Source organism: Rhinolophus sinicus, linkage group LG11, assembly GCF_036562045.2.
Source record: "Rhinolophus sinicus isolate RSC01 linkage group LG11, ASM3656204v1, whole genome shotgun sequence".
Taxonomy (NCBI): domain Eukaryota; kingdom Metazoa; phylum Chordata; class Mammalia; order Chiroptera; family Rhinolophidae; genus Rhinolophus; species Rhinolophus sinicus.
The window spans coordinates 12623462-12647956 of record NC_133760.1 but is presented as its reverse complement, the minus strand read 5'-3'; the positions used below and the strand labels follow the sequence as shown (position 1 = coordinate 12647956).

Sequence of the window (24495 nt, the reverse complement as noted above, 5' to 3'; positions counted from 1 at the left end):
GGGCAGGGCCAGAGGTGGGTCTTCCGGCGCTGGGGAAGAACCTCAGCTGGGGTCGGGGCTGGGAGTTTGTGAATACGAAGGGAAAATATGTGGGGTCTGAGTGGGAGGGGCTGAGAGGTGTTGGAGGAGGGGGCTAGACAGGTCAGAGGATCTGATGTTTCCATAGGGTGATGGGGGTACATGTTCATTGAAAGGCTTCCAACTTGGTCCCCGTCCTCTTCACCAGCTCCCAGTCTGATGGGGAAGGCAGTCCCAGAAATGATAATAGTAACAATAACAAAACTTACGTGTGGAATGGAGTTAGTATACGCAAAGAGCTTAGAACAGTGCCAGCACATAGTAGATGCTGTGTGTTAGTGGTATTTATTACCTTGAATTTAGCCCTTGCTGTGTATTAAGAGTGCTATATACATTACATCCTCTGATAATCCCATGGGGGATAGTAATTCCGTATTACAGATGGGTCACTGAAGCTCAGAGAGGTTAAAAAAAATCATCTGATAAATAAATATGGTAGGGGATATGGCTATCAACAAAACAGACAAAATCCTTGTCCTTATGGAGATGACATAGGGGAAGGATAGATGATCAAATTAAATAAGAAAATTATATGGTATAGTAAATGATGATAAGGGTAAGGAAAAAACTAAAGCAGGGCAGCAGCAGGGAGTGCTGAGGGTGTTGCAATTTAGAATGGAGCGGTCAAGCAGGGAGCCTGAAGGAAGAAGGAAGGGAGCCATGTGCACACTGGGGGAAGGATAGAGAGGAGACAGAGGAGAGAGCAAGTGCCCAGGCCATGCGGTGGGAGTGTGCTTGGCAGGCTCCAGAATAGCGAGGAGGGCAACTGGAGCAGAGTAAGCTGGGAAAAATGGGAGGACATGAGGACGGAGAGGTGACAAGGGCCAGGCCATGGTGAGGACTTTGACTTTGGAGCCACAGGAGGGTTAGGCCTTCTAAAGTCACAACTGGTTGGTGGCAGAGCTGGTCTTTGTGACCCCAACCTGGTTGTGCTCTGAACCGTGAGGCCCTGCTTCTCTTCCTTGTGATACGGGCCCCAGGGTATAGATACAGTTATCACAGCAGCACTGTTTGTAATAGCCTACAACTAGAAACAGCCGAATGTCCACGACCACTAGAATGGACCCACAATGCGCCATATCATACATTGGATATGAATATACTCAGCAATGAAGATGAACAAAGGACAGCTACAGGCAACAATGTTCTTGAATCTTAAACCATAACATTGAGCAAAAGAATCTCCGTACAAAAGAATACTTACTGTCTATCCCAAATTCAAATATAGGCAAAAGTCCATTAGATTGTTTAGTGATGCATACATAGGTGGTAAAAATAGAAAAGCAAGGAAAGGATTTCCATAAAAGTCAGGATGATGGTTTATCCCTAGCAGAGAGGATTGTGTAATCAGAAGGGGCATCCAGGCAACTTCTGGGTGGCTGGCAATGTTCTCTTTCTTGACCTGGGTCATAGTTATACAGGTGTTCTTGATATTGGTTTGTTAAACCATATACATTTGATCTTTATTATTCGCAGATTCTATATTTGCAAATTTGCCTACCTGCTAAAATTTATTTGTCATCTCCAAGTCAATACTAGCAGCAGATTTGTGGCCGTGTGCAGACTGGCAAAAATCTTAGTCATCTGACATGCATGTTGCCAGCTGAGGTTGAACAAGGCGATACTCTGCCCTCTCGTTTTGCTCGCATATTGTAAACAAGTGTCCTTTTCACTGTATATTTAGTACCACATTATTTTGCATTTTGGTGCTTTTTGTTGATTTTGCTGTTAAAATGGCCCCTAAGTGTACCGCTGAAGTGCTGTCTGGTTTCCCAGACACAAGAAGGCCTTACAGAGAAAACGTGTGTGTGAGATAAGCTTCATTCAGGCATCAGTTAGAGTGCTGTTGGCTGTGAATTTAATGTTAATGAATCAACATTACATATTAAGTCAGTGTGTTTAAACAGAAATACACATAAAACAAGAGTGTGTATTGATTGACTGACAAAAATGTGCCCAGGAGGAAATGTGCTCAGAGGAACTGCCTGTGTTTACCCCAGAAGCCGTGGTTTGGTAGTCACTACTTCAGTACTCATGGTGACTTTACAGAACCTAAACATCACGAGTGACAACAATTGACTGTATATGTTCTATGTGCTTTTCTATATGTCTGTTATAATTCACAATAAAAAAAGACAAAAGGGGCTGGCCAGTGGCTCAGGCGGTTAGAGCTCCATGCTCCTAACTCCGAAGGCTGCCGGTTCGATTCCCACATGGGCCAGTGGGCTCTCAACCACAAGGTTGCCGGTTTGACTCCCGCAAGGGATGGTGGGCTGCACCCCCTGCAACTAGTAACGGCAACTGGACCTGGAGCTGAACAGCACCCTCCACAACTAAGGCTGAAAGGACAACAACTTGACTTGGGAAAAAAGTCCTGAAAGTACACACTGTTCCCCAATGAAGTCCTGTTCCCCTTCCCCAATAAAATCTTTAAAAAAAAAAAAAAAAAAAAAAAAAAAAAGACAAAAGATTAAAATGTGGGAAAAAAAAGAGAAAGTGAAAAAAATGTCTGATGGCTGGTACGGAGAGTGAACCGGGCCAGCTGGGACCAGGAGTGGGGTGCTTGGAAGTGGAAAGGATAGAAAGAACACTGGAAAGGAGAAGCCCAAATTCAGTCCTGATGTTAATAGGCTGTATTATGTTGGGGACAGAGGCACAGAGAACAAGGACCAACGTGGGGAGCCAAGGAGGAAAGGAGGGCGACAGAAATGAAAGTGGATGGAGCTAATGGTACTGGTTAGATCTGGGAACTCACTGTCACTAGTGTTGAAGGAATATGAAGTCCAAGAAAGGCCAGGAAGGGAGGGCCTGGGACTCCTGTGGTGACCCCTTGTTTTCTCCACCTCAGGGGATGCTCTCCCTGGTCCTGAATTGCATTGACCGCCTAAATGTCTACAGCACCGCTGCCCACTTTGCTGAATTTGCCGGGGAGGAGGCAGCGGAGTCCTGGAAAGAGATTGTAAACCTCCTCTATGAACTTCTGGGTGAGGGCCCTCATCCTGATTCCTCCTGGAACTCCCCCGGTGCCAAGTCCTATTGGGTCTGACCCCTCTTTCCCCTCTTAGCCTCTCTGATCCGTGGCAATCGTACCAATTGTGCCCTCTTCTCCACCAACTTGGATTGGTTGGTCAGCAAGCTGGATCGGCTGGAGGCCTCATCTGGTAGGAGAACCCAGGGGAAGGGATTGGGACTTGGCGGAGGGGAGGGCTGCAACCACCTCCCCTCTCACTTGATTATCTGTGCAGGGATCCTGGAGGTGCTGTACTGCGTCCTGATTGAGAGTCCCGAGGTCCTCAACATCATCCAAGAGAACCACATCAAGTCCATCATCTCCCTGCTGGACAAACACGGGAGGAACCACAAGGTCAGCCCCTCACCCCTGACCTATCATCCCCTGAACTCTGAACCCTGACCACACCCCTTGGCCTCAGAACTTCTACTCCCCTCTTCTATCTTATCTCTTACCTGGACTCCTTTTCCATGTGCTTACATCTCAACACAACGGTCTCCATCTCATGGTTCTTAAATAGATTCTGGGTCACAGATGTACTTCATTAGCTCTCTGAAATAGTTTTTTAAATTTCCTATACTTTTCCAATTTTATACACTTTAGGTGGGGTGCATATACACTCTCCACATTGCCACAGGTCCTACTGGTTCCCACTGTGTTATTTCTAACCACTTCACAGATTTACACGATCCACCTGGCCCTGAAAATACAAGGTGGCAACCCCTGCTGGTCTCACATCTCATCCTGACCCCTGTGCTCTCTCACTGACCTGACCCTTTCACTCTTCCCCTGACCTCTAACCTCTTACTCTAGTCTCTCCTTTCTTACATTGCTAATGCTTTATCTCAACTCATGAGGCCCCTAGTCTCTCGTTTGACCTTTGTCTTTGACCCTTGACCCTTTGCTGTGATCCCTGGCCTCCCACTTTCTCCACCTCCCCTCGGTCAAAATCCCCATCTCCTGTCCTGACACAGCTTCCCACCCAGGGCCTCCCATAGACTCCTGCCCTGGTGCCCTTGCTTTCTGACCTCTGACCTTGACTTCCAGGTGCTGGATGTGCTGTGTTCCTTGTGTGTGTGTAATGGCGTGGCTGTGCGCTCCAACCAAGATCTCATTACCGAGAACTTGCTCCCTGGCCGTGAGCTTCTGCTGCAGACAAACCTCATCAACTATGTCACCAGGTCTGGCCCTAACCCCTGACCCCACCCTGATCTCACCCTGTCTCAGAGACTCCACACCCAGGTGGCTGTCCCTCCATTTCCTACCCCCAGACTTAACACCTGGTCCTCACAGATGTCTGCTCTTGCCCCGGCTCACCTGGCTTCCCACGCTTGTCCTTTCCCTGCTCTATTTCTGCCTCTGTCTGTTTCTCTCTCTCTCTCCCCTCCCCACTTTTGTCTCTTCCTATTTCTATCTCTCTCTATGTCTTCTCCATCTCTTTTCCCCTATCTCTACCATCTCTTCTCTCTTTGATGTCTTTGCTTTCTCTCTTTATCTCTTCCTCTCTATCTCCATGTCTGCCTCTCTGTTTTTCCTGTGTATTAGCTCTTTCTCGCTATCTGTCTGCCTGTCTCTCTGTCTCTCCCTCTTCTCCCCCACCCCTGCAGTAGCCTCACTCTCCTCTCCACCTCTCCCTCAACCCCTCTTTCGTCCCATCTCTCTTGCAGCATCCGCCCTAACATCTTTGTGGGCCGAGCAGAGGGCTCCACGCAGTATGGCAAATGGTACTTTGAGGTGATGGTGGATGAAGTGATTCCATTCCTGACAGCTCAGGCCACCCACCTGCGGGTGGGCTGGGCCCTCACTGAGGGCTACAGCCCCTACCCTGGGGGCGGCGAGGGCTGGGGCGGCAACGGGGTTGGCGATGACCTCTATTCCTACGGCTTTGACGGGCTGCATCTCTGGACAGGTACCTGGACCCTTCCAGGGGACCCTCAACCCTGACCATTGAACCTAGAGTTTCTAAGCCTCTCACCACACACTTGGGACTCTTGGGATACTGACCCCCAAAACAGGCCAACTTTTGACCCCTTACTCCTCGTTTCCCAAGACCCTAACATGTTTCTTCATAGTCTCCAGAACTCTGACCCCAGAGCATGTATGATCTCTGACCCTAAAGATCCCAGGAAACTTCCCAGATTATTATGAGCTCTGCTGTTTGACTTCTGACCTCAAAAGCTCCAGAACCCTAACTCTAGGAGAGCTTTCATCTCTGAACACACAGCTCTAAGAATCCTAGCATCAGGGGAAACTTGACCTCTGCCCTGATTGCAGAGCTATAGGACCCTCCCTGGGAACACTTAATCTTAGGGATTCCAAGATCCAGACCCCATAGGATCCTCTAATACCTGCCCTTTGTTTCTTGAGACCATTGGTCCCATGAGACCTCTGACTTCTGACCCCTCCCTCCTGGTGACCTGGTGCAGGACACGTGGCACGCCTGGTGACTTACCCAGGGCAGCACCTCCTGGCCCCTGAGGATGTGGTTAGCTGCTGCCTGGACCTCAGTGTTCCATCCATCTCCTTCCGCATCAATGGCTGTCCTGTGCAGGGGGTCTTTGAGGCCTTCAACCTTGATGGGCTGTTCTTCCCAGTCGTCAGCTTCTCGGCTGGTGTCAAGTAAGGACTTGCCCTTGCCTCTTGCCAGTCCCCAGACCTGGGACTGTCCCAAGACGGCTTCCCCAAGCACTCCATAGCCTTCTGTGAGGCCAGGACCCAGCAGCCTACTCTTAAGACTGACTGGCCAGACCTGTATGTGAAAGTCCCGGTGACCATGACATGATCCCAGACACTTTCAGTGTCTTCCCCATGACCCAGACCCTCGCACTGACTGCAGCTTCTCCCCAATTTCATGTCCTTCTAGTGACCTCCAAGTGTCCCCCAAATTTCACAATGACCTTCTTATAACTCCAGACTCTCCCGGTGACCTCTTAAATGCCCTCAGACTGTCCCAATGACACTATGCCATTCCAATAACCTCCAGACAACTCCAGAATCTGACAGTGATCTTCTAATGATCCTAAACCCTCCCAGTGACCCCCCCCCCCAATGATCTTGGACTCTGCTAATGACTCCATGGTCTTAACAGTGTCTCAGGGACCCCTGCATCCTCCAGGGACCTTCCAGTCTTTCCGTAATCTCTCTCCCAGTGACCACTCACTGACTCCAGTATTTCAAAGACCTCTCAATAACTCAGTCTTTTCCCAATGGCCCCAAGCTCTGTGAATGACTTCGCATTCACCATTCAGTGGCAGTTACGGTTATCTCAAAGTTACGCCAGATTCTCAGTGACTCCCAAATGACCTTATTCTTCATCTTCCCCAAATCTTCCAATATCCCCAGATGCTCTGTGGACTTAGCTCCTCCCAAGGACCATCCTGTGACCTTACATTGACTCCCCAGTGACCCCACACTTTCCTTCTTTCGCTCTCCAATGATTCCCATGGGCCTCAGACATTCTCTTTGACCATAGAATTTCCTTTCTGACTCCTAAATGACCTCCATGACCCTATGGCTTCCCAGTGACCTCAGGTATCCCCAGAACCTTCCACTGATCCCAGGATTGCTCCCGTACCCCTACTGAGCACAGACTGTTCCCTGTAAGCTACCCCACCAGTGACCTCATTCTTCCATCCAGGGTGCGGTTCCTACTTGGTGGCCACCATGGCGAGTTCAAGTTCCTCCCCCCTCCTGGCTATGCCCCATGCCATGAGGCTGTGCTCCCACGAGAAAAACTCCATCTGGAGCCCATCAAGGAGTATCGGCGGGAAGGGCCCCGGGGGCCACACCTGGTGGGCCCCAGCCGCTGCCTCTCACACACCGACTTTGTTCCCTGCCCTGTGGATACTGTCCAGGTACTGCCTACCCTGCAAAGGTTTCCTGGAGAAGCAGACTCCCTTAGGAGGCAGGCAGGTGGGGAGCTGAACTGGAAGATGGGAACCTTGTTTAACAGATAGGGAAACTGAGGCAGAGAAGAGGAAAAGGACTCTCTTAAGGCAGACTCCCAGTTTCAGGGAATCCTCATTGTAGCCCCCTAAAAAAGGATTATTGTTACCCCCAATTTACAGTTGAGGAAGTCAAGGCCCAGAGACGTTAAGCAACCTATGCAAGTCACACAGCTGATTTGAACCCAGGTGGTCTGATTCCAAAGCCAATCATTTGTTGGGCACCTTGCCTATTCCAGGCCTTTCCCACTCCTCTTATCCCAACCCTAACACCTCACCTTCCCTCCAAGCATGTCCCTGTAGGAGGGGACATAAGTCATGTTCAAGTGCCTGACCGGAAGGGTTTGATTTTCAGTATGTCACCGTGGGCATGTGGCTTCACCTCTCTGTGCCTCAGTTTCTTCATCTGAGGAAAAGGGGATAACAATAGAACCTGCCTCATAGCATTGCTGTGAAGATTAGATTAATTAATACATGTGAAGTACTTAACACAGTCCCGAATAAGTACTCAATATGGTTCCTGTTAGTAGCAGTAGTAGAAATATTATTCCCGGGTGAACTGGCCATCCCCCTGTAGCCAGGCCAGAGCCCTGGGCCTCCTCCTGGGTATCTCCCCACCCCACCCCCCAACCTGTCAGCCTCACGGGCTGTCACCTTGGCTTCCTAGACGTCCGTCCACCCACTTCTCTCCTCTCCACGGCCCACCCTGGTCCAACCATCATTATCTCTTGCCTGCAGAAGAGCAACAATATAAATATTTATTATGTATCCACAATGTGCCAGGCATTTATATAAACTATATAACATTTAGTAGTTTATGAAAGTGACTTCACTGAATCCTTATGAGGTAATATGAGTTAAGTAATGTTCAGATCCTCACTGCACAGAGAAGAAAAGACTCATTCATTCATTCAGCAAACATTTCCTAAGCCTCTCCTCTGGGCCTGGCTCTAGGCTGGGCAAGCCTGGGAAAATGGCAGAGACTTAGGAGGCCCCAGGTCCTGTCCTCTTGGAGCTCCCAGGACACAGGGGAGACAGACCCATTTTCAGATAGTCCCTTAATTCTGATGATGCTAAATTCTTACTCGGCTGATGTCAGTCTTAGAGTCAGGGTGAGGTAATGGGGAACAGGGCTCAGAACAGCAAGAAAGGTCAGAAGAATGTGCTGGGGGACTGTTCTCCGGAAGAGAGGTCACAGCGCAGGCTGGAAGTAACTCTGGGACTCACAAACGTCCCCTGCTCCCAGATTGTCCTGCCTCCCCATCTGGAGCGTATTCGGGAGAAGCTGGCAGAGAACATCCATGAACTCTGGGCACTGACTCGCATCGAGCAAGGCTGGACCTATGGCCCGGTAAGGGGCTGCCTGCAGCATGAGGGAGTCAGGCTAGAGTTGCTGTGGGGCAGTGAGCATGGCTCACTAACGGAGGGGACAGTGGCTGGGGGAAGGGTCTTTAGTGCACTGGGAGAACTTGGGTTTGGGGTGGCAGAAGTAAGGGTGGGAGGTTAGGGGTCATAGTCTAGGAGTGTTGTGGGGAGGGAAGTGGAACCAAAGACTTGACCCTGGGGTTTCTCCAGGTTCGGGATGACAATAAGAGGCTGCATCCATGCCTTGTGGACTTCCACAGCCTACCAGAGCCCGAGAGGAATTACAACCTGCAGATGTCAGGGGAGACACTCAAGTGAGGCGGGTACCATGGAGCAAGGGCTGGGCCTGACTGCTGGTGGGGAGGACAGCAAGGTGAGACAGAATGAGACAGAGACTGAGAGAGAAGATGAGAGAGACAGACAAAAAGAGATGAAAGAGAGCCAGAGAGAGAAGGAGGCAGGGATTGTGAGGCAGAAACTGACAGAGAAAGAGACCAAGGCAGAAAGCAGGGTAGTCAGTAAGTGAGAAAGAGAGAGAGAGAGAGAGGCAGAAGGAGGCAGAAAGAGGCAGATGGGAAAAGATAGACACAGTCAAAACGATAACAAGACAGAAACAGGGAAAGACAGGAATCAGAGAGACAGACTGAAATAGAGAGGTAGGGACAAAAACACCCAGAAAGCCAGGAAGAGATGTGGAGAGAGCTGGAGATCCAGACAAAGGCGACAGGGACTGTGGGAGAGGAGCCAGGGGAAGGGGCCTGTGTGGTGTGACCCGTCCCCCTGCCCCCTGCCCTAGGACTTTGCTGGCACTGGGCTGCCATGTGGGCATGGCAGATGAGAAGGCGGAGGAAAACCTGAAGAAGACAAAACTCCCCAAGACGTGAGTGTGGGCAGCAGGTCCCATCTGGGGAATAGAACGAGGGCGGGGATACCATGGTGAGTGTTGGGAGCTCAAGGGGTCTTGTGGGGAGGCTGAGGTCAGAGACGAAGGGGCTGAGGGTTAGGGTGAAGATCATAGGGTCAGGGCTAAGGGCTCTGGAGTCAGCGGTATGTGCCCTGGGGAGGTGTCAGGAGTTCTCGGGGGGGATGGAGTGGGTTGGGACTCAGGGTCGTACTCTGCCGTGGAGGCAGGAAAATGAGTGAGCAGAAGACGTTTCTCTAAGTTAGAGGCCAGGGATCACTGGAAAGAGGTGAGGAGCTGTTGGAGTAGTAAGTAAGGGAGCCAAAATGATAGGTGAGCGGTCAGAGATCCTGGGTTCAGAGGTCAAGGACTTCCAAGCCAGGAATCTGGAGCAATAGGGTCCTGGGGTCAGAGGTAAGAAACCTCAAAGCTAGAGGTGAGAGGCCAGAGTGTTCCAGGGTCAGCAATAAGGCTCCCCAAATCGAAATAAAGGGGTCACAGAAACCGGAGGTCAGTGGAGTGAAAGCCCTTGCTAGGGTCACAGGATTGGAGGTCAGGTATCTCAAAGCTTATTCAAGGGAGTCATAGAACCCTGATGTTACAGATCAAAGGTTAGAAATTCCCAAACTCAGGGCTCCTGAGATCCTGGGAACAAGAGTCAGAGGCAGGGACCCCATAGCACAGAGCCAAGAGTGGAGGGGAGGGTCTCTCACCATCCCCGCCATATCCACAGGTATATGATGAGCAACGGGTATAAGCCGGCGCCCCTGGACCTGAGCCATGTGCGGCTGACACCAGCGCAGACAACACTGGTGGATAGGCTGGCAGAGAACGGGCACAACGTGTGGGCACGAGACCGCGTGGCCCAGGGCTGGAGCTACAGTGCTGTGCAGGATATCCCCGCACGCAGAAACCCTCGCCTCGTGCCCTACCGCCTGTTGGACGAGGCCACCAAACGCAGCAACCGGGACAGCCTCTGCCAGGCCGTGCGCACCCTGCTGGGCTATGGCTACAACATTGAGCCACCTGACCAGGAGCCTAGTGAGTGCTGACCTCTGGCCCCTAACCTTAACACCTACCCTGACCCCGACCCCTGATCTCTGACGCAACGTAACTCAGCCCTGGATGGGTTACATCTACAACATGGACCCCTACCCCCAACCCTTACTTGACCCCGACCCTGAACTTGATCTTGACTAACCTTGACCTAATTCAAGCTGTGCCTGGGCTATGGCTACACACCGAGCAGCCAGACCAGGAGCTCAGTGAGCACTGGCCTGACTTCTGACTCCAGTACCTGACCCCAGCTATGACCTCTAACCCCTAACCTCTGGACTATAGCTACAACATGGAGCCACCCAACCAAGGCCTCAGCCTCTAACCACACTCCTAACCTGACCCCTGACCTATCACTGACCCCCATTCCCAACCTTGACCCCCCCATCCCTGGCTGTGTTCCTCAGCCTTCAATTTCTCAAGCCCTGGCTCCAGCCCCAGTTTCTATCCCCTTCCTGACCCTGACTGATTTCCTCTCTCTGATCCAGCTCTCGACGCTTGATTCTAAACATAGACCTTCATTTTGACCCTTAACCCCAGACCATGACCATGACTGACGTGACTTCCTCCCTCTATGTCTCTGTCAGTATCTCTTCTCTGAGACTCTGACTGCTAAAGACAAGACGGGAGGAAACTCACTCAGTAGGTCCCTCCTACATTTCTCTGACTAGTCGGAGATGTTCCAGTTCTTTTCTAACACCAAGGAATTGTTCCTCTTCCCCCAGCCCCCCAAGGTCCTTACCTTCTCTGGTCTCTCCCACCAACTTTTTAGTGTCTTGGGATCCACTCCCCACCCAGTCTCTTTGACTCTGCCTGGCCCCATTTGTAGGTCTGGTGGACAGCCAGTCTCGTTGGGACCGCGTGCGCATCTTCCGGGCAGAGAAATCCTATGTGGTGCAGAACGGCCGCTGGTACTTTGAGTTTGAGGCAGTCACGACGGGCGAGATGAGAGTGGGCTGGGCAAGGCCTGAGCTGAGGCCTGACACGGAGCTGGGAGCCGATGAGCTGGCCTATGTCTTCAATGGACACCGCGTGGGTACTTCCCTCGGCTCCACTCTGCCAGGCGCTGTATTCCCTCCCACAACTCATACACTCCAACCCTGCCTCTGTCTGTGCCCCACTCTGTTCACACATCCCTGCATCTACCTTACCACTCATCCATCCATCCATCCATCCATCCATCCATCCATCCATCCATCCTCTCCTCACTATGCTTATATCCGTCCATCATACATCTCTCTATCCAACCATCCATTTGTCCGTTCATCCATTTATCTATCCACAAATGCAGTTATCTGTCCATCTACTCATCTACCCAGATAATCACTTGCCCATCCACCTTTTCACCTATTTATTCATTTATTAGTTTAGCCTCACGCCTATTTAATCAGTTTGCAATTTCAATTATCTATCCATTCATTTATCTAGTAATTTATTGCATGCATTCATCATTCCATCTATTTCTCCATCATCCATCCATCCATCCATCCATCCATCATCCATCCATCCATCCATCCATCATCCATCCATCCTTCCTTCCATCCATCCATCCATATATCTATTTGTCTGCCTTTACCTTCTTCCTCCCTTGCATCGACCCATAGGGACTCAGCTTTCATTTCATTCTTCTATCCAAACACCCTGCTTCCCATCCTCCCATCTCATTATTCACTTACCTATTACGGGGGCATAGGGGGATATATGGGTCTGTATGAGGGACACTAATAGGCTCATTTTTCATTTCCATCCCTCCACTTGCTGCTGCCCCCAACCTCCCACTACCACTGTAGTGGTCTGCATAACCCCAGCTCCAGCTGTGGACACTGTAGAGAACCCAGGCAGAAGGTGTGAGATACAGAGATTAGTGGGAAGTGAAAGCATGAAAACCTGTCCCTTATATTCCAAAGATCATGGGTGCAAATGTGGGGAAAGATGGGGGACAGTGTGGGGTGACCTCTTCTGTCCCACATGCCTTGCATGTATATCTTTACATGTCTGTTCTTGTTCCTGTACATCTCCATGTCTCTGTGTCTCCCCCACCCCGCATTTTCCCCTTGCCTCCTCACAGGGCCAGCGCTGGCACTTGGGCAGCGAGCCATTCGGGCGTCCCTGGCAGTCGGGTGATGTCGTGGGCTGCATGATTGACCTCACAGAGAACAACATTATCTTCACCCTCAATGGCGAGATCCTCATGTCGGATTCAGGCTCCGAAACAGCCTTCCGGGATATTGAGATCGGGGATGGTGAGGGCTGGCCTCGTCGCCCCCTTCTGGTTTCCTTCTATGGGATCGAACCCTACACTGCGCCCTCCAGCCTCCCCCTCTTCCACCCCTTCTCCCACGGTACCTCCTCCCCACAACTGCCCCTGCCCTGCCCACCTATCCTCACCCCTGCCCATCCATCCCCTCCCACCAGGCTTCCTGCCCGTCTGCAGCTTGGGACCTGGCCAGGTGGGTCACCTGAATCTGGGCCAGGACGTGAGCTCCCTGCGGTTCTTTGCCATCTGTGGCCTCCAGGAAGGCTTTGAGCCATTCGCCATCAACATGCAGCGGCCGGTCACCACCTGGTTCAGCAAAAGCCTTCCCCAGTTTGAGGCTGTGCCCCTTGAGCACCCCCACTATGAGGTGAGGAGCAGCCATACTCAGTACCCTCTGCTCTGCCTCCAAACCTCATTCTTCCCACAACTCTCTTCTCCGAGTTTCTCCTTTTCTTCCATGTTAATTCATAAGCCATGTACAAGGGGGTGTCAGGGCAATGGGCTCCCAGGGCTGCCTGGTAGGGTGTCACCTTGGCAAACCACAACCTTTCTGAGCTCCAGGTACCTCACCTATAAAACTGGGGAAGGGAGAAAAGAGAAACTGGAGTAAGTGACCCCAATGGAAATTTCCAGTCCTTGTAATTGATTACCTGATCCTAGAACAAAGTTTAAAAAAATGTAAATCCTTGGGTACCTTTTTACATTTTCCTTAGTAATTGTTATGTTTGTTTGTTTGTTTGTTTTTAGTAGCTCTTTATTAATCTGAGCATCCTAATTTTTAGACGCTAGTGTTTCTCTTTCCCAAGGTTGAACTCAGTGTCAGACTCTGATCCTAAGTATCCCACACAGACCAAAATGATACTATGTTGTACTTGGGGTCGTCCTCTCAATCTGGGAGGAACTTGAGCTCTGTGTGACGGAGGTTCAGCTTTAGAATCAGACAGATCTGGAGTTGGCCTCGTACCTGCTGTGTGGCCTGTTACCTTGAGCATGTGACTGTCTCTTCCTGAGCTGCAGTTTTCCCATGCATGGTAGTGTTTGAATCTCCCTCTCACTTAATCTTCCTCTTTCTCTTTTCTGAACCATGTGAGGAAGTTGGAGCTATCATGTCTCTTTGCCCCTAAATAGTTCAGTGCACATTTCTTCAGAACAAGTTATGCTCTTACAAGACCTGCGCGCAGTAGTTATGCAAATTGGGAAATTTAACACTGACACATGTTATTACCTAATTCACAATCCATATTCAAAATCTGTAAATTGTGGTAATAATGTCCCTTTTTATTTTTTTGGTGTGGGGTCCAATCCATGATTACATGTTGCATTTCATTATGTCTTTTTAGTCTTAAGATAAAATGTTTTTGAGTCTTTCTTTGTCTGTCATGGCATTTACATTTTTGAAGAGTATAGGCCAGTTATGGTGCAGACTGTCCCTCAGTTTGGGTTTGTCGATGTTTCCTCATGGTTAGGTTCGGGTACCGTGTATTTGGCAGGAATATTGCAGCAGGGATGCTGCGTCCTGCTTGCTGCAAGATAGCAGGAGGTACATGACGTCACTGTCTCATTACTGATTATCTTAACTCTGACTATTTGATTAAGGTGGAATCTGCCAGGTTTCTCCACTGCAAAGTTACTATCTTTCTCTTTATAATTACTAAGTCATTTGTGGGGAGGCATTTTAAGACAAGGTAAAAATGGAAGGGTTTTAAGCAGGGGAATGTCCAGTTTAGATCTGAATTTTGGAAAGGTCCCTATTGACAGTGGATTGTAGGGAGCATGAGTGGAAGCAGAGAAACCAGAGAGGTGGCTGGACCGGGAGGTGGAATGGATGTGAGCCTCCCAGTTCCTGCCACTGCCAGATGGTACTCTCAACCCAAAGAACAGAATGCTAGACAGCAGCGAGCTTGAATAAACTCACGTACACACCACCCTGTGGCTGAGTCTCACAGACATAATGTTGAGTGAAAGAAGCCAGACGCAAAAGAGCACATACCGTGGGAACCCACTTGTGGGAAGTTCAAGAACAGGCAAAGCTGATCTGTGGTTTGATAAATCAGGAGGGTGTTAGTGTGGGAGGATCATGCAGACATTTAGTTACTTTGCACACAAATCACAGGCGGGAGATGGTCAGTAGCCGGCTGTCAAGGAGCAAAGGCCAAACAGGATTAATGCGAAAGAGGAGAGAGAGCAGACTGCAGACAGTCTGGCAACAGCCAATTTTAGTTACACAGTTTTGGGGTGAATTCCTTGGCTGGCGAGGAGGACAGACGTCTGTTTCAGTAATTGGTCCCTGAGGAGGTCAGCTTGGGAGGGGCATCAAAGAAAGGGAAACACTGCAGTTGTTTATGGAGTCTCCAGAAAACTTTTGAGAGTCTATTTGGCGGGCACAGGACAGGCACCTACCAGCTTCTGTCTCTTAGTTAGGCCAGGGTGCGGCACTTCCCTCATCAGGATCCTTCATGGTCTTTGAGAAGGTAGTGACTGAAGAGGCACCAAGGAGGTTCCCAGGGGCTGGTTGTTTTCTGTTTCTTTTTCTGGGTGCTGGGCACACGGTGTATTCACTCTGAAAACTCATTGTGCTGCGCACTGATGATGTGTGCGCTTTTCTGAGTGTTATGTTTCCACAGATAAGTGTAACAACAATTTTTCTGGGGAGACTTTATAAAACTCTGACCCTTCTGGGCTGGGCTGCTCTCCCTAAGAGATCAGGATGACAAAGCCTTTGCTCTGTTCACTGCTGTGTCCCCAACACCTGGAACAGTGCCTGACACACAGGAGGTATTCAGTAAATATTTGTAGGATGGATGGATGGGTGGATGGATGGACAGGTGGATTGGTGGATGGATGTGTAGATGGGTGCATGGATGGATGGGTATGTGGCTGGATGGACAGACAGATGGATGGTTGGATGGGTAGACAGACAGGTGGATGGATGGATGGATGGATGGATGGATAGATGCATGGATGTACAGGTGGATGGATACAGGGATGGACAGATGGGCAGATGGATGGATGGACAGATGGACAAATGGATGGATGGGTGGATGAAGGACAGGTGGGCAGATGGATGGATGGATGGATGGATGGATAAGATAGATGACTTGATCTGGAGTAAGGTCTGTGCATAGGTAGGTTTTGAAAGCTCCCCAAGCTTCAGTGTCTGACAAGAACTGCCACTGTACAAGGTGCCCAGACAAAGGGTAACAGATGGCTGAACACACCCGATGGCCAAGCTGTGTGCCCCACAGAGAACTCGTCCACCCAGAGGAGGGGACACCTTTAGCTGATTCTCACACATGTACTCTAAGGCCTAATGGTGGCTCTTTGTGTAAGCAGGTTTAGGACCAATGGCCTAGCCTGCCCGCTAGGCTCAGTGCTTCCTGCTCCCACCCCCAGGTGGCCCGTGTGGATGGCACTGTGGATACGCCCCCCTGCCTGCGCCTGACTCACCGCACCTGGGGCTCCCAGAACAGTCTAGTGGAGATGCTCTTTCTCCGGCTGAGCCTTCCAGTCCAGTTCCACCATCATTTCCGCTGCACTGCAGGGGCCACGCCCCTAGCATCCCCTGGCCTACAGCCCCCTGCCGAGGACGAGGCCCGGGCAGCAGAACCTGACACCGACTATGAAAACCTGTGCCGCTCAGCTGGGCGCTGGGGTGAGGCTGACGGGGGCAAAGAGGGAACTGCCAAGGAGGGGGCGCCTGGGAGCACCCCTCAGGCTGGGGTAGAAGCCCAGCCTGTCAGGGCGGAGAATGAGAAGGATGCTACCACAGAAAAGAACAAGAAGAGAGGGTGAGTCAAGGGTTGGGCAGGGTGGGGCCTGGGGTCTGTCCTAGGACCCCCAGTTAGGAATCCTCAATAACTTGAGAAACCCCACTGTATCCCAAAGTAGCCCCATATATGTTAAGTGAGTAAGAATACTGAGGGAGCTTATCATGTCTCAAGTGAATGCCATTATTTTCCTGGGAAGCTCTAATTTCCCTGAGAATATAAAATTGGGATGCCACACTGTATCTATGGAGAATGCCACTATTCTTGGGGTACCTGTTGGGCCTCAAAGCATCTTACCCAATGGACTTCATTAACCATGGACACTAAAAGGAGTACCTCAGTATCTTGGGAGAGTTGACTGCACCCCAAGATATCCCAGTGAACACCAGTGGTCTTCTAAAATAGGGTAATTTCTGTGTCTCAAATATACTCCCAAAAAACTATTTCAAGGGAGACCCTCAAAAGGCATTAAACTTGAATTGAAATGAAATCTAATTTCCTCCTAGTATGGTAGTGGTTTTCAATGGGATGTATTTTGGGGAGTGTTTGGAAATGAAAGAAGATTTTGGTTATCAGTTTTGGGGGAGCTGCTGCTGGGGTCTCCAGGGATTCTTCCTGCTTTCAGTGTAAAAGTCAGTGCCACACATGAAGAATTTTCTTTTCCCAAATTCTTTTAGCACCCAAATGAGAAATGCTGACTTAGGGGGACCACTATATGCCCAAAAGGGAACCTCCATGTTCCCAGAGGCACCTCTAACACTGGGTGACCTGGCACCCACAAGTACAGAACACAGTACCTCCTGAATGGATTAGGCTGGCACAGCTGGAAACGCCATTCCTCTAGAGGCAAGGCCTTGGGTATTAGAAAGAGGGTGTAGTTAGGATGGATATGGGGGCCATGAATGTTGTGCTGGGAGGACTGGGGGACTGAGCTTGAGATCTGATTCTCATGCAACCTCTCCCCACCACCAGGTTCTTGTTCAAGGCCAAGAAGGCTGCCATGATGACCCAGCCACCAGCCACGCCCACTCTGCCCCGACTCCCTCGCGAGGTGGTGCCTGCCGATGACCGCGATGACCCTGAGATCATCCTCAACACCACCACGGTGTGAACCGGGCCCTCCAACTTTGGGGACCCCTCCGCTTTCCAAATTTCATGCTGTAATCCCCAGTAACTGCCCATACCAGGGAACGCCTCAGTATACACAGGAGACCCTATAATACAGCACACACTGATTTAATCTTTTGAACCCCTAAATCCGTAGAGCTAGCGGCCTAAAAATTGCCAGGGACACAATGAAGTTATAAGGAACATTAATATAACTCTCAGGGTTCCCCAAATCCAAGGGATAAACCGTTATAGACTTGGGTCTCCAATGTTTGTGTTCATCCACATAAACTTAATACCTCCAAATTAATAGCTATTCTAGTATATTCCTGGGAACCAAAAATTAACAATTTTCCCAATATAGTTTTGGGATTCCCCAAATCTGGAATATTTTCTGAGACAAACAGCCTAATGGTTAGGATCATGGGTGACCTGCATGCCACTTGGGTAAGTCACATCACCACTCTATGCTTTCTCGTCTATGGAAGCTCTATGGTTTTCCAAATAGTAAAGTGGGGATAAAAATTATACCCACTTGATGGTGATTGTAGGAATTAAGTGAGTTACTTTGTAAGCTAATTAGTGAGCTATTTGTCAGTCATTATTTATTTGTAACTTTGCTGCGATCTGGGGAAGGACCCAAATTTGGGTTATCACAAAATAGTCCCAAAGGATTCCCAAAGTTAGAAATACACCAGTAGACAGAAACAAAGGGACATAGACCCAGGGAGTCTCAAATCCGGCAACTCCTTATTAAATTCCCAGAAGACACTGAGAATCCAGAGAAAACTACTTAAGAGTCCCAGGGAAGCCCTGTGTCACCATTCTTCTAGAATGACCACTGGTACCCCCTTTGCCTCTCCAGTACTATTACTCCGTGAGGGTCTTCGCTGGCCAGGAGCCCAGCTGCGTGTGGGTGGGCTGGGTCACCCCCGACTACCATCAGCACGACATGAACTTTGACCTCAGCAAGGTCCGGGCAGTGACGGTGACCATGGGGGACGAACAAGGCAACGTCCACAGCAGGTGCCAGCACGGGTGGGGACTGTGGGAGGCGGGCGGTCAGCGCTGGGTACCTGGCTCAGAAGCTTCCCTTCTTCTCCTCTCTTTCTGTTTTTCTCCAATGCCTCCTGCTCTGTTTTTTCCCTTCTTTTTCCATTTCTTCTTTTACATTTACTTCTGTTTTTTCATCTCACCTTCCTCTTTCTATGTTACCTCCTTTCTCTGTTCTCTTCTACTGCTCCCCTTTCTTCTCCTTCCAGAACCCCCGTCCAGCTTCTAAGAATTCTAGCTCCAAAGGGCTCACGTCTGCAGGTGGTAGTCTGGGGAAGGGCTCTGAAGGCATGGTATTCTAGGAGCTCAGGGAAGAGGGTGCCCAGGGTGCAGAATGCATTGGCTGAGAATTCACGCACTTATCACCCCTGTCTCTTCCAGCCTCAAGTGCAGCAACTGCTACATGGTGTGGGGCGGGGACTTCATAAGCTCCGGGCAGCAGGGCCGGATCAGCCACACGGACCTTGTCATTGGTTGCCTGGTGGACTTGGCCACTGGCCTAATGACCTTTACAGCCAATGGTAAAGAGAGCAACACCTTTTTCCAGGTAAGCCCAGCCCTCTGCAACTTAACACTAGCATCCTCATGTCCCAGTATGCTGGGACAACTGTCCTGACACCCTTGGAGGCCAGACCCTAGAGAGACAGGACAAAAACAGCACCTGGTCAGAACTGGGAGGCTTCTGGGAGACCGCCTCATTGAACCATCCATGGAGATGAAGCTTAGAAAGGACAAGACAGAGCACAGCCTTGACCTTAGATAGAGGTCCGTATTACCTATGGGGCTAGGTGCCACCAGTTGCTGCCTTTCACCAATGGGAACACGCTAAGGTGGACCAGAATCTAAGGTGAGCTTTTCCTTTTCAACATTTGATTATGAAAAATTTCAAACATACAGCAAAATTAAAGGAATTGTATAGTGAACGCCCATATACCTACTACCAAGAATCTACCATCCACGTTTTACTACACTGGCTTTTTCACATATTTATTTACCTATCCACTCATTAATCCATCTGAGTGGGATTTTATAAAACTTTATTTTAAATGAAGAACTTTAAAAAGTACAAAAAAAGAATAGCGTAACGATTCTCCATGTCCCCATTCCACAGCTTCAACCATCACCCACTCACAGACAGTCTTGCTCCATCCTTTTCTCCCACACTCACCTTCACTTCTGTACCCACTGGATGACTTTGAAGGCTATCCCAGACATCATATTGTTTTGTCTCTTTTCAGTATACATCTATAAAAGATAAAGATTTTTCTTTTAAAAAAGCATAACCACAATACCACTATCACCATTAAAAAGTGCTAATACTTCCTAAGTATCCTCAAATATCCAGTCCATGTTGAAATTTCTCTGGTTGCCTCAAAAACATCTTTTTACCATTTGTTTGAATTGGAATCTCAATAAGGTCATATATTTTAATTGGTTGTGATGTCCCTTGAGTCTCTTTTCGTGTGTAGCTTTCCCCCTCCATCTCTCTCTCTTTTTTCTTTGAAATGTATTTATTGACAAGACCAGGCTGTCTGTCCTATTGAGCTTTGCTCCTCAAAGTGTGGTCCCTGGACCAGCAGGGTCTGCATCACCTGGGAGCTTGTTAGAAATGCAGAATCTCTGTGAAAAGATGCTCAACATCACTAAGCAACAGAGAAATGCAAATTAAAACAATGATTATCACCTCACACCTGTCAGAATGGCCATCATCAATACGTCAACAAACAAGTATTATGGAGGATGTGGAGAGAAGGGAACCCTCGTGAACTGTTGATGGGATTGCAAATTGGTGCAGCCACTGCAGAAAACAGTATGGAGGGTCCTCAAAAAATGAAAACTAGAACTATCATATGATCCAGCAATTACACTTCTGGGTGTTTATCCAAAGAAATCCAAAGCACTAATTCAAAAAGATATATGCATCCCTATGTCCATTACAGTATTATTTACAATAGTCAAGATAAAGAAGCAACCTAAGTGTCCATTGATAGTCAATTGGATAAAGAAGATGTGATACACACACACACACACACACACACACACACACACACACACACAGAGGAATATTACTCAGCCATAAAAAAAAAGAATGAAATCTTGCCATTTTTGACAGCGTGGATGGGCCTATAGGGTATTATGCTAAGTGAAGTAAGTCAGACAGAGAAAGACAAATACCATATGATTTCACGTATACGTGGAATCTGAAAAACCAAAATAAACGAACAAACAAAACAGAAACAAACTGATAGGTACAGAGAACATTTTGATGGTTGCTATTATAGATGGGTTGGGGGTTAGGGAATATATCAATATTATTGTAGCAACTATGTGTGGTGTCAGGTGGGAACTAGACTTATTGAGGTGATCACTTCATAAGGTGTATAAATGTCTAACCTCTATGTTGTACACCTGAAACTAGTATAATATTGTATGTCAACTGTAAAGGAAAAAAAATTTTTTAGGAAAAATGCAGAATTTCAGGCCCCTCTCCAGACCCACTGACTCAGAATCTGCATTTTAACAAAGCCCAGGGGATTCTCATGCATGTTGCCATCTGAACAATGCTGGCCTAGTTTCCCACAGTCAGGGTCTGTGGTGTCATTTTAACATTTTCCTCTGTCCCCTGTTTTCCCTGTAAACTGGGGGGTCCAGAGGTGCGATTAGATTCAGGTTTGATTTTGGCAAGGTTGCTTCCCAGATGGTGGTGTTTGTGGTGATGTAGCCTGGGTGGGTTCCACTGGGAAGGTCGAAGGGGCTGGAGGGAAGGCGCAGTCAGAGAACGCTTTCTGGGTTTTAGAGAATGAGTACACTTGGAAGAGAAACAGGAATGACATTCACGGTGGGGGACATGATGTGAGCAGAGACCCAGACCACAGGTTGCCCTGGGGGAGTGGGAGGAGGTTGTCCTGGCTGGATCACAGGTAGTGTCGCCCAAGAGGGACCTCAGGGCCCCAGTGGAGCCTGCAGAGCCGAAACTTGGATCTTCAGACACCAGCAGGGTCAGGATGGGGCAATGAGCCCCCCAGTTTGGGCTCTAGAGTCAATACCACCTCCAGCTCACCTTCCTCACCCTGCCCTCTTCTCCCTTGCCAGGTGGAACCCAACACGAAGCTCTTTCCTGCTGTCTTTGTCCTGCCCACCAATCAGAATGTCATCCAGTTTGAACTGGGGAAGCAGAAAGTAAGAGAGCAGTGATGGAGCATTGCTGAGGCGGGAGGTGCGGGAGGCCAGGCTGGCAGAGTGGCCAAAGGGGAGGGGCAATCGGGAGATCTCCTTGGAAGCAGGGGGGCAGGACAGAGGCTTGGGAATCCTGACCCCTGCCGCATGCCCCCAGAATATCATGCCGCTGTCGGCCGCCATGTTTCTGAGCGAGAGCAAGAACCCGGCCCCGCAGTGCCCGCCGCGGCTGGAGGTGCAGATGCTGACGCCCATCTCGTGGAGCCGCATGCCCAACCACTTCCTGCAGGTGGAGACACGGCGAGCCGGCGAGCGCCTGGGCTGGGCCGTGCAGTGCCAGGAGCCGCTCATCATGATGGCGCTGCACATCCCCGAGGAGAACCGGTCAGGGCCGGCCCCGCCCCGCTGGGGAGGGAGGGGCTCTGCAAACCCTCTGGGATCTGAGTCCAGCTCAGTGACCCCATCACTACCACAGGATTTCAGACAACACCTCAGAAGGCCCCAGACCTACCTTCCTATTCCCAGATAACATCCCAGGGGGCCTGAGATCCATCTCAGTGGACCCCAGCCCCAGCCCAGGGGACCCAGCCCCAGCCCAGGGGACCCAGCCCCCGCCCAGGGGACCCAGCCCCCGCCCAGGCAGCCCCAGATACACTCCAGGTAATCGCAGCCCCACCTCAGGGACCCTCGGCCCTTCTCGGTGGACTACAGACTTATCGCATGGGGCTCCAAATCCATCTTAGGGAGCCCATGCAACACGACAGGGGCCTCAAGGGCACCTCAGAGGGTTCTGGACATGACTCAGAGAGGCCTGGATGCACCCCAGATCTCTCAAACCCACTCCAGGGAACCCAGATACACCCGGGAGGAGGTGTGTTCACATGGATGGCAGGAATGCTCTTGAGGACTGAACGTGGCCAGGGATCTCAGACTCACCCCAGGAGGCTTCTGACATGCCTGGTCTTTCCTTTGTTCATTCATTTGACAAATAGCTGTGAACTCCTCCTATGTGACCGGTGGCATCCTAGGCTGGAGACACCAAGCCCTTGTGAAAGGACATTCTGTTAACGCGCACGTATAACTCAGTGGGCTCAGACCCATCTTCAGGAGTCCAGACATATCCATTTATTCATTCAACAAATATTTATTGAGCACTTACTATATGCTAAGTCCTGTTTAAGTGTTGGGAACATAGCAAAAACAAACAAACAAAAAAACCAAACAAGCAGAAATATCTTGCCCTGGTGGTATTTACATTCTAGTGATGCTCAGATGTAACCAGGGTACGAAGACCTGCCCCAGTGGGGTTCAGGGCCAATCCGGGGATCCCAGATACATCTCAGGGTCACCAGATCTTCTCTGTGGAGTCAGGTACCCCAGAGTGCCAGGTGTTCCCAGGGGGCCCTCAGACCCCATAGGGATTTCCAGAACCATTGAGAGACTCCTGCGACCCAGCTCCACAGACCTCACAGAAACTTGGCCTAGCAGAGCACTACGGCCACCACCACTCACCTGAGCACCTCTTTCCCTCTCTCTGTTCCGTGTCTCTGTCTCCTGCCTCCTCTTCCCACTCTGTCTCTGTCTGTGGCCCATCTCCTTCGCAGGTGCATGGACATCTTGGAGCTGTCGGAGCGCCTGAACCTGCAGCGGTTCCACTCCCACACTCTCCGCCTCTACCGCGCAGTGTGTGCCCTGGGCAACAACCGCGTGGCGCATGCTCTGTGCAGCCACGTGGACCAGGCCCAGCTGCTGCATGCCTTGGAGGACGCACACCTGCCGGGCCCGTTGCGTGCTGGCTACTACGACCTCCTCATCAGCATCCATCTCGAAAGTGCCTGTCGCAGCCGCCGGTCCATGCTCTCCGAGTACATCGTGCCACTCACGCCTGAGACCCGCGCCATTACCCTCTTCCCACCCGGAAAAAGCGCAGATAATGGGCCCCGCCGCCACGGCCTGCCTGGCGTTGGCATTACCACCTCGCTGCGGCCTCCACACCATTTCTCACCTCCCTGTTTCGTGGCTGCCTCGCCAGCTTCTGGGATGGCAGAAGCACCGGCCCGACTCAGCCCCAGCATCCCTCTGGAGGCCCTGCGGGACAAAGCACTGAGAATGCTGGGGGAGGCAGTGCGAGATGGCGGGCAGCATGCACGCGACCCTGTCGGGGGCTCTGTGGAGTTCCAGTTTGTGCCGGTGCTCAAGCTGGTGTCCACCCTGCTGGTAATGGCCTCCTCCTGTTTCCCTCTGTCCCACTCTTCCACATTTCAAATAATCTGTCCACACATACATCAGCCCCTCTCCCATTTATACATACAGTCACCCATTTGTCTCCCCACCCACACATCCTCCACCTTTCAATTTATCCCTCTATTATCTACTCATCCTTCATTCGCTTTTTTTCCATCCATTCATCTGTCCTCTATTCATATGTTTATAACTCTCTTCTTTCCATTCACACATCCAACCAACCATCATTCATCCATCCATAGATCCCTCCATCCTCCAATCTTCTTCCATCCATCCACCTACTCATTCAAACATACCCCCGTCTTCCCATCTGCATCCATATCTATTTATCCTTCCATTTTCCACCCACATATCAATCTATTCACCCATCCATGTATCGATATTTCCAGCTTTCAATCTAGTTCTCTATTCCCCCTTCCATTCACTCATGGACATTAGTCTATCACCATCCCATATATTCATCTATCCACCTACCCACTTATTTATTAATCTGCCTTTCCTTTTATACATCCTGCCATCATTCTTTCTACCTGTGC

General features: G+C 50.1%; 1 protein-coding gene across 10 annotated transcripts in view; it reads left to right on the top strand.

The window, feature by feature from the left end:
- RYR1 (ryanodine receptor 1) overlaps window positions 1–24495 on the top strand; it is a 109796-nt gene that overhangs the window by 12708 nt on the left and 72593 nt on the right. For all 10 annotated transcript variants that reach the window (XM_074314388.1, XM_074314387.1, XM_074314382.1 and 7 more), the window contains 21 exons: window positions 2927–3062; window positions 3144–3239; window positions 3324–3442; window positions 4136–4269; window positions 4756–4997; window positions 5515–5707; window positions 6726–6942; window positions 8279–8383; window positions 8608–8711; window positions 9194–9277; window positions 10032–10339; window positions 11184–11386; window positions 12423–12597; window positions 12770–12978; window positions 16005–16399; window positions 17351–17483; window positions 18351–18511; window positions 18920–19085; window positions 21632–21718; window positions 21873–22099; window positions 23320–23932. In XM_074314388.1, the coding sequence (XP_074170489.1) occupies window positions 2927–3062; window positions 3144–3239; window positions 3324–3442; window positions 4136–4269; window positions 4756–4997; window positions 5515–5707; window positions 6726–6942; window positions 8279–8383; window positions 8608–8711; window positions 9194–9277; window positions 10032–10339; window positions 11184–11386; window positions 12423–12597; window positions 12770–12978; window positions 16005–16399; window positions 17351–17483; window positions 18351–18511; window positions 18920–19085; window positions 21632–21718; window positions 21873–22099; window positions 23320–23932 (4107 nt within the window). The remainder of the gene's footprint in view (window positions 1–2926; window positions 3063–3143; window positions 3240–3323; window positions 3443–4135; window positions 4270–4755; window positions 4998–5514; window positions 5708–6725; window positions 6943–8278; window positions 8384–8607; window positions 8712–9193; window positions 9278–10031; window positions 10340–11183; window positions 11387–12422; window positions 12598–12769; window positions 12979–16004; window positions 16400–17350; window positions 17484–18350; window positions 18512–18919; window positions 19086–21631; window positions 21719–21872; window positions 22100–23319; window positions 23933–24495) is intronic.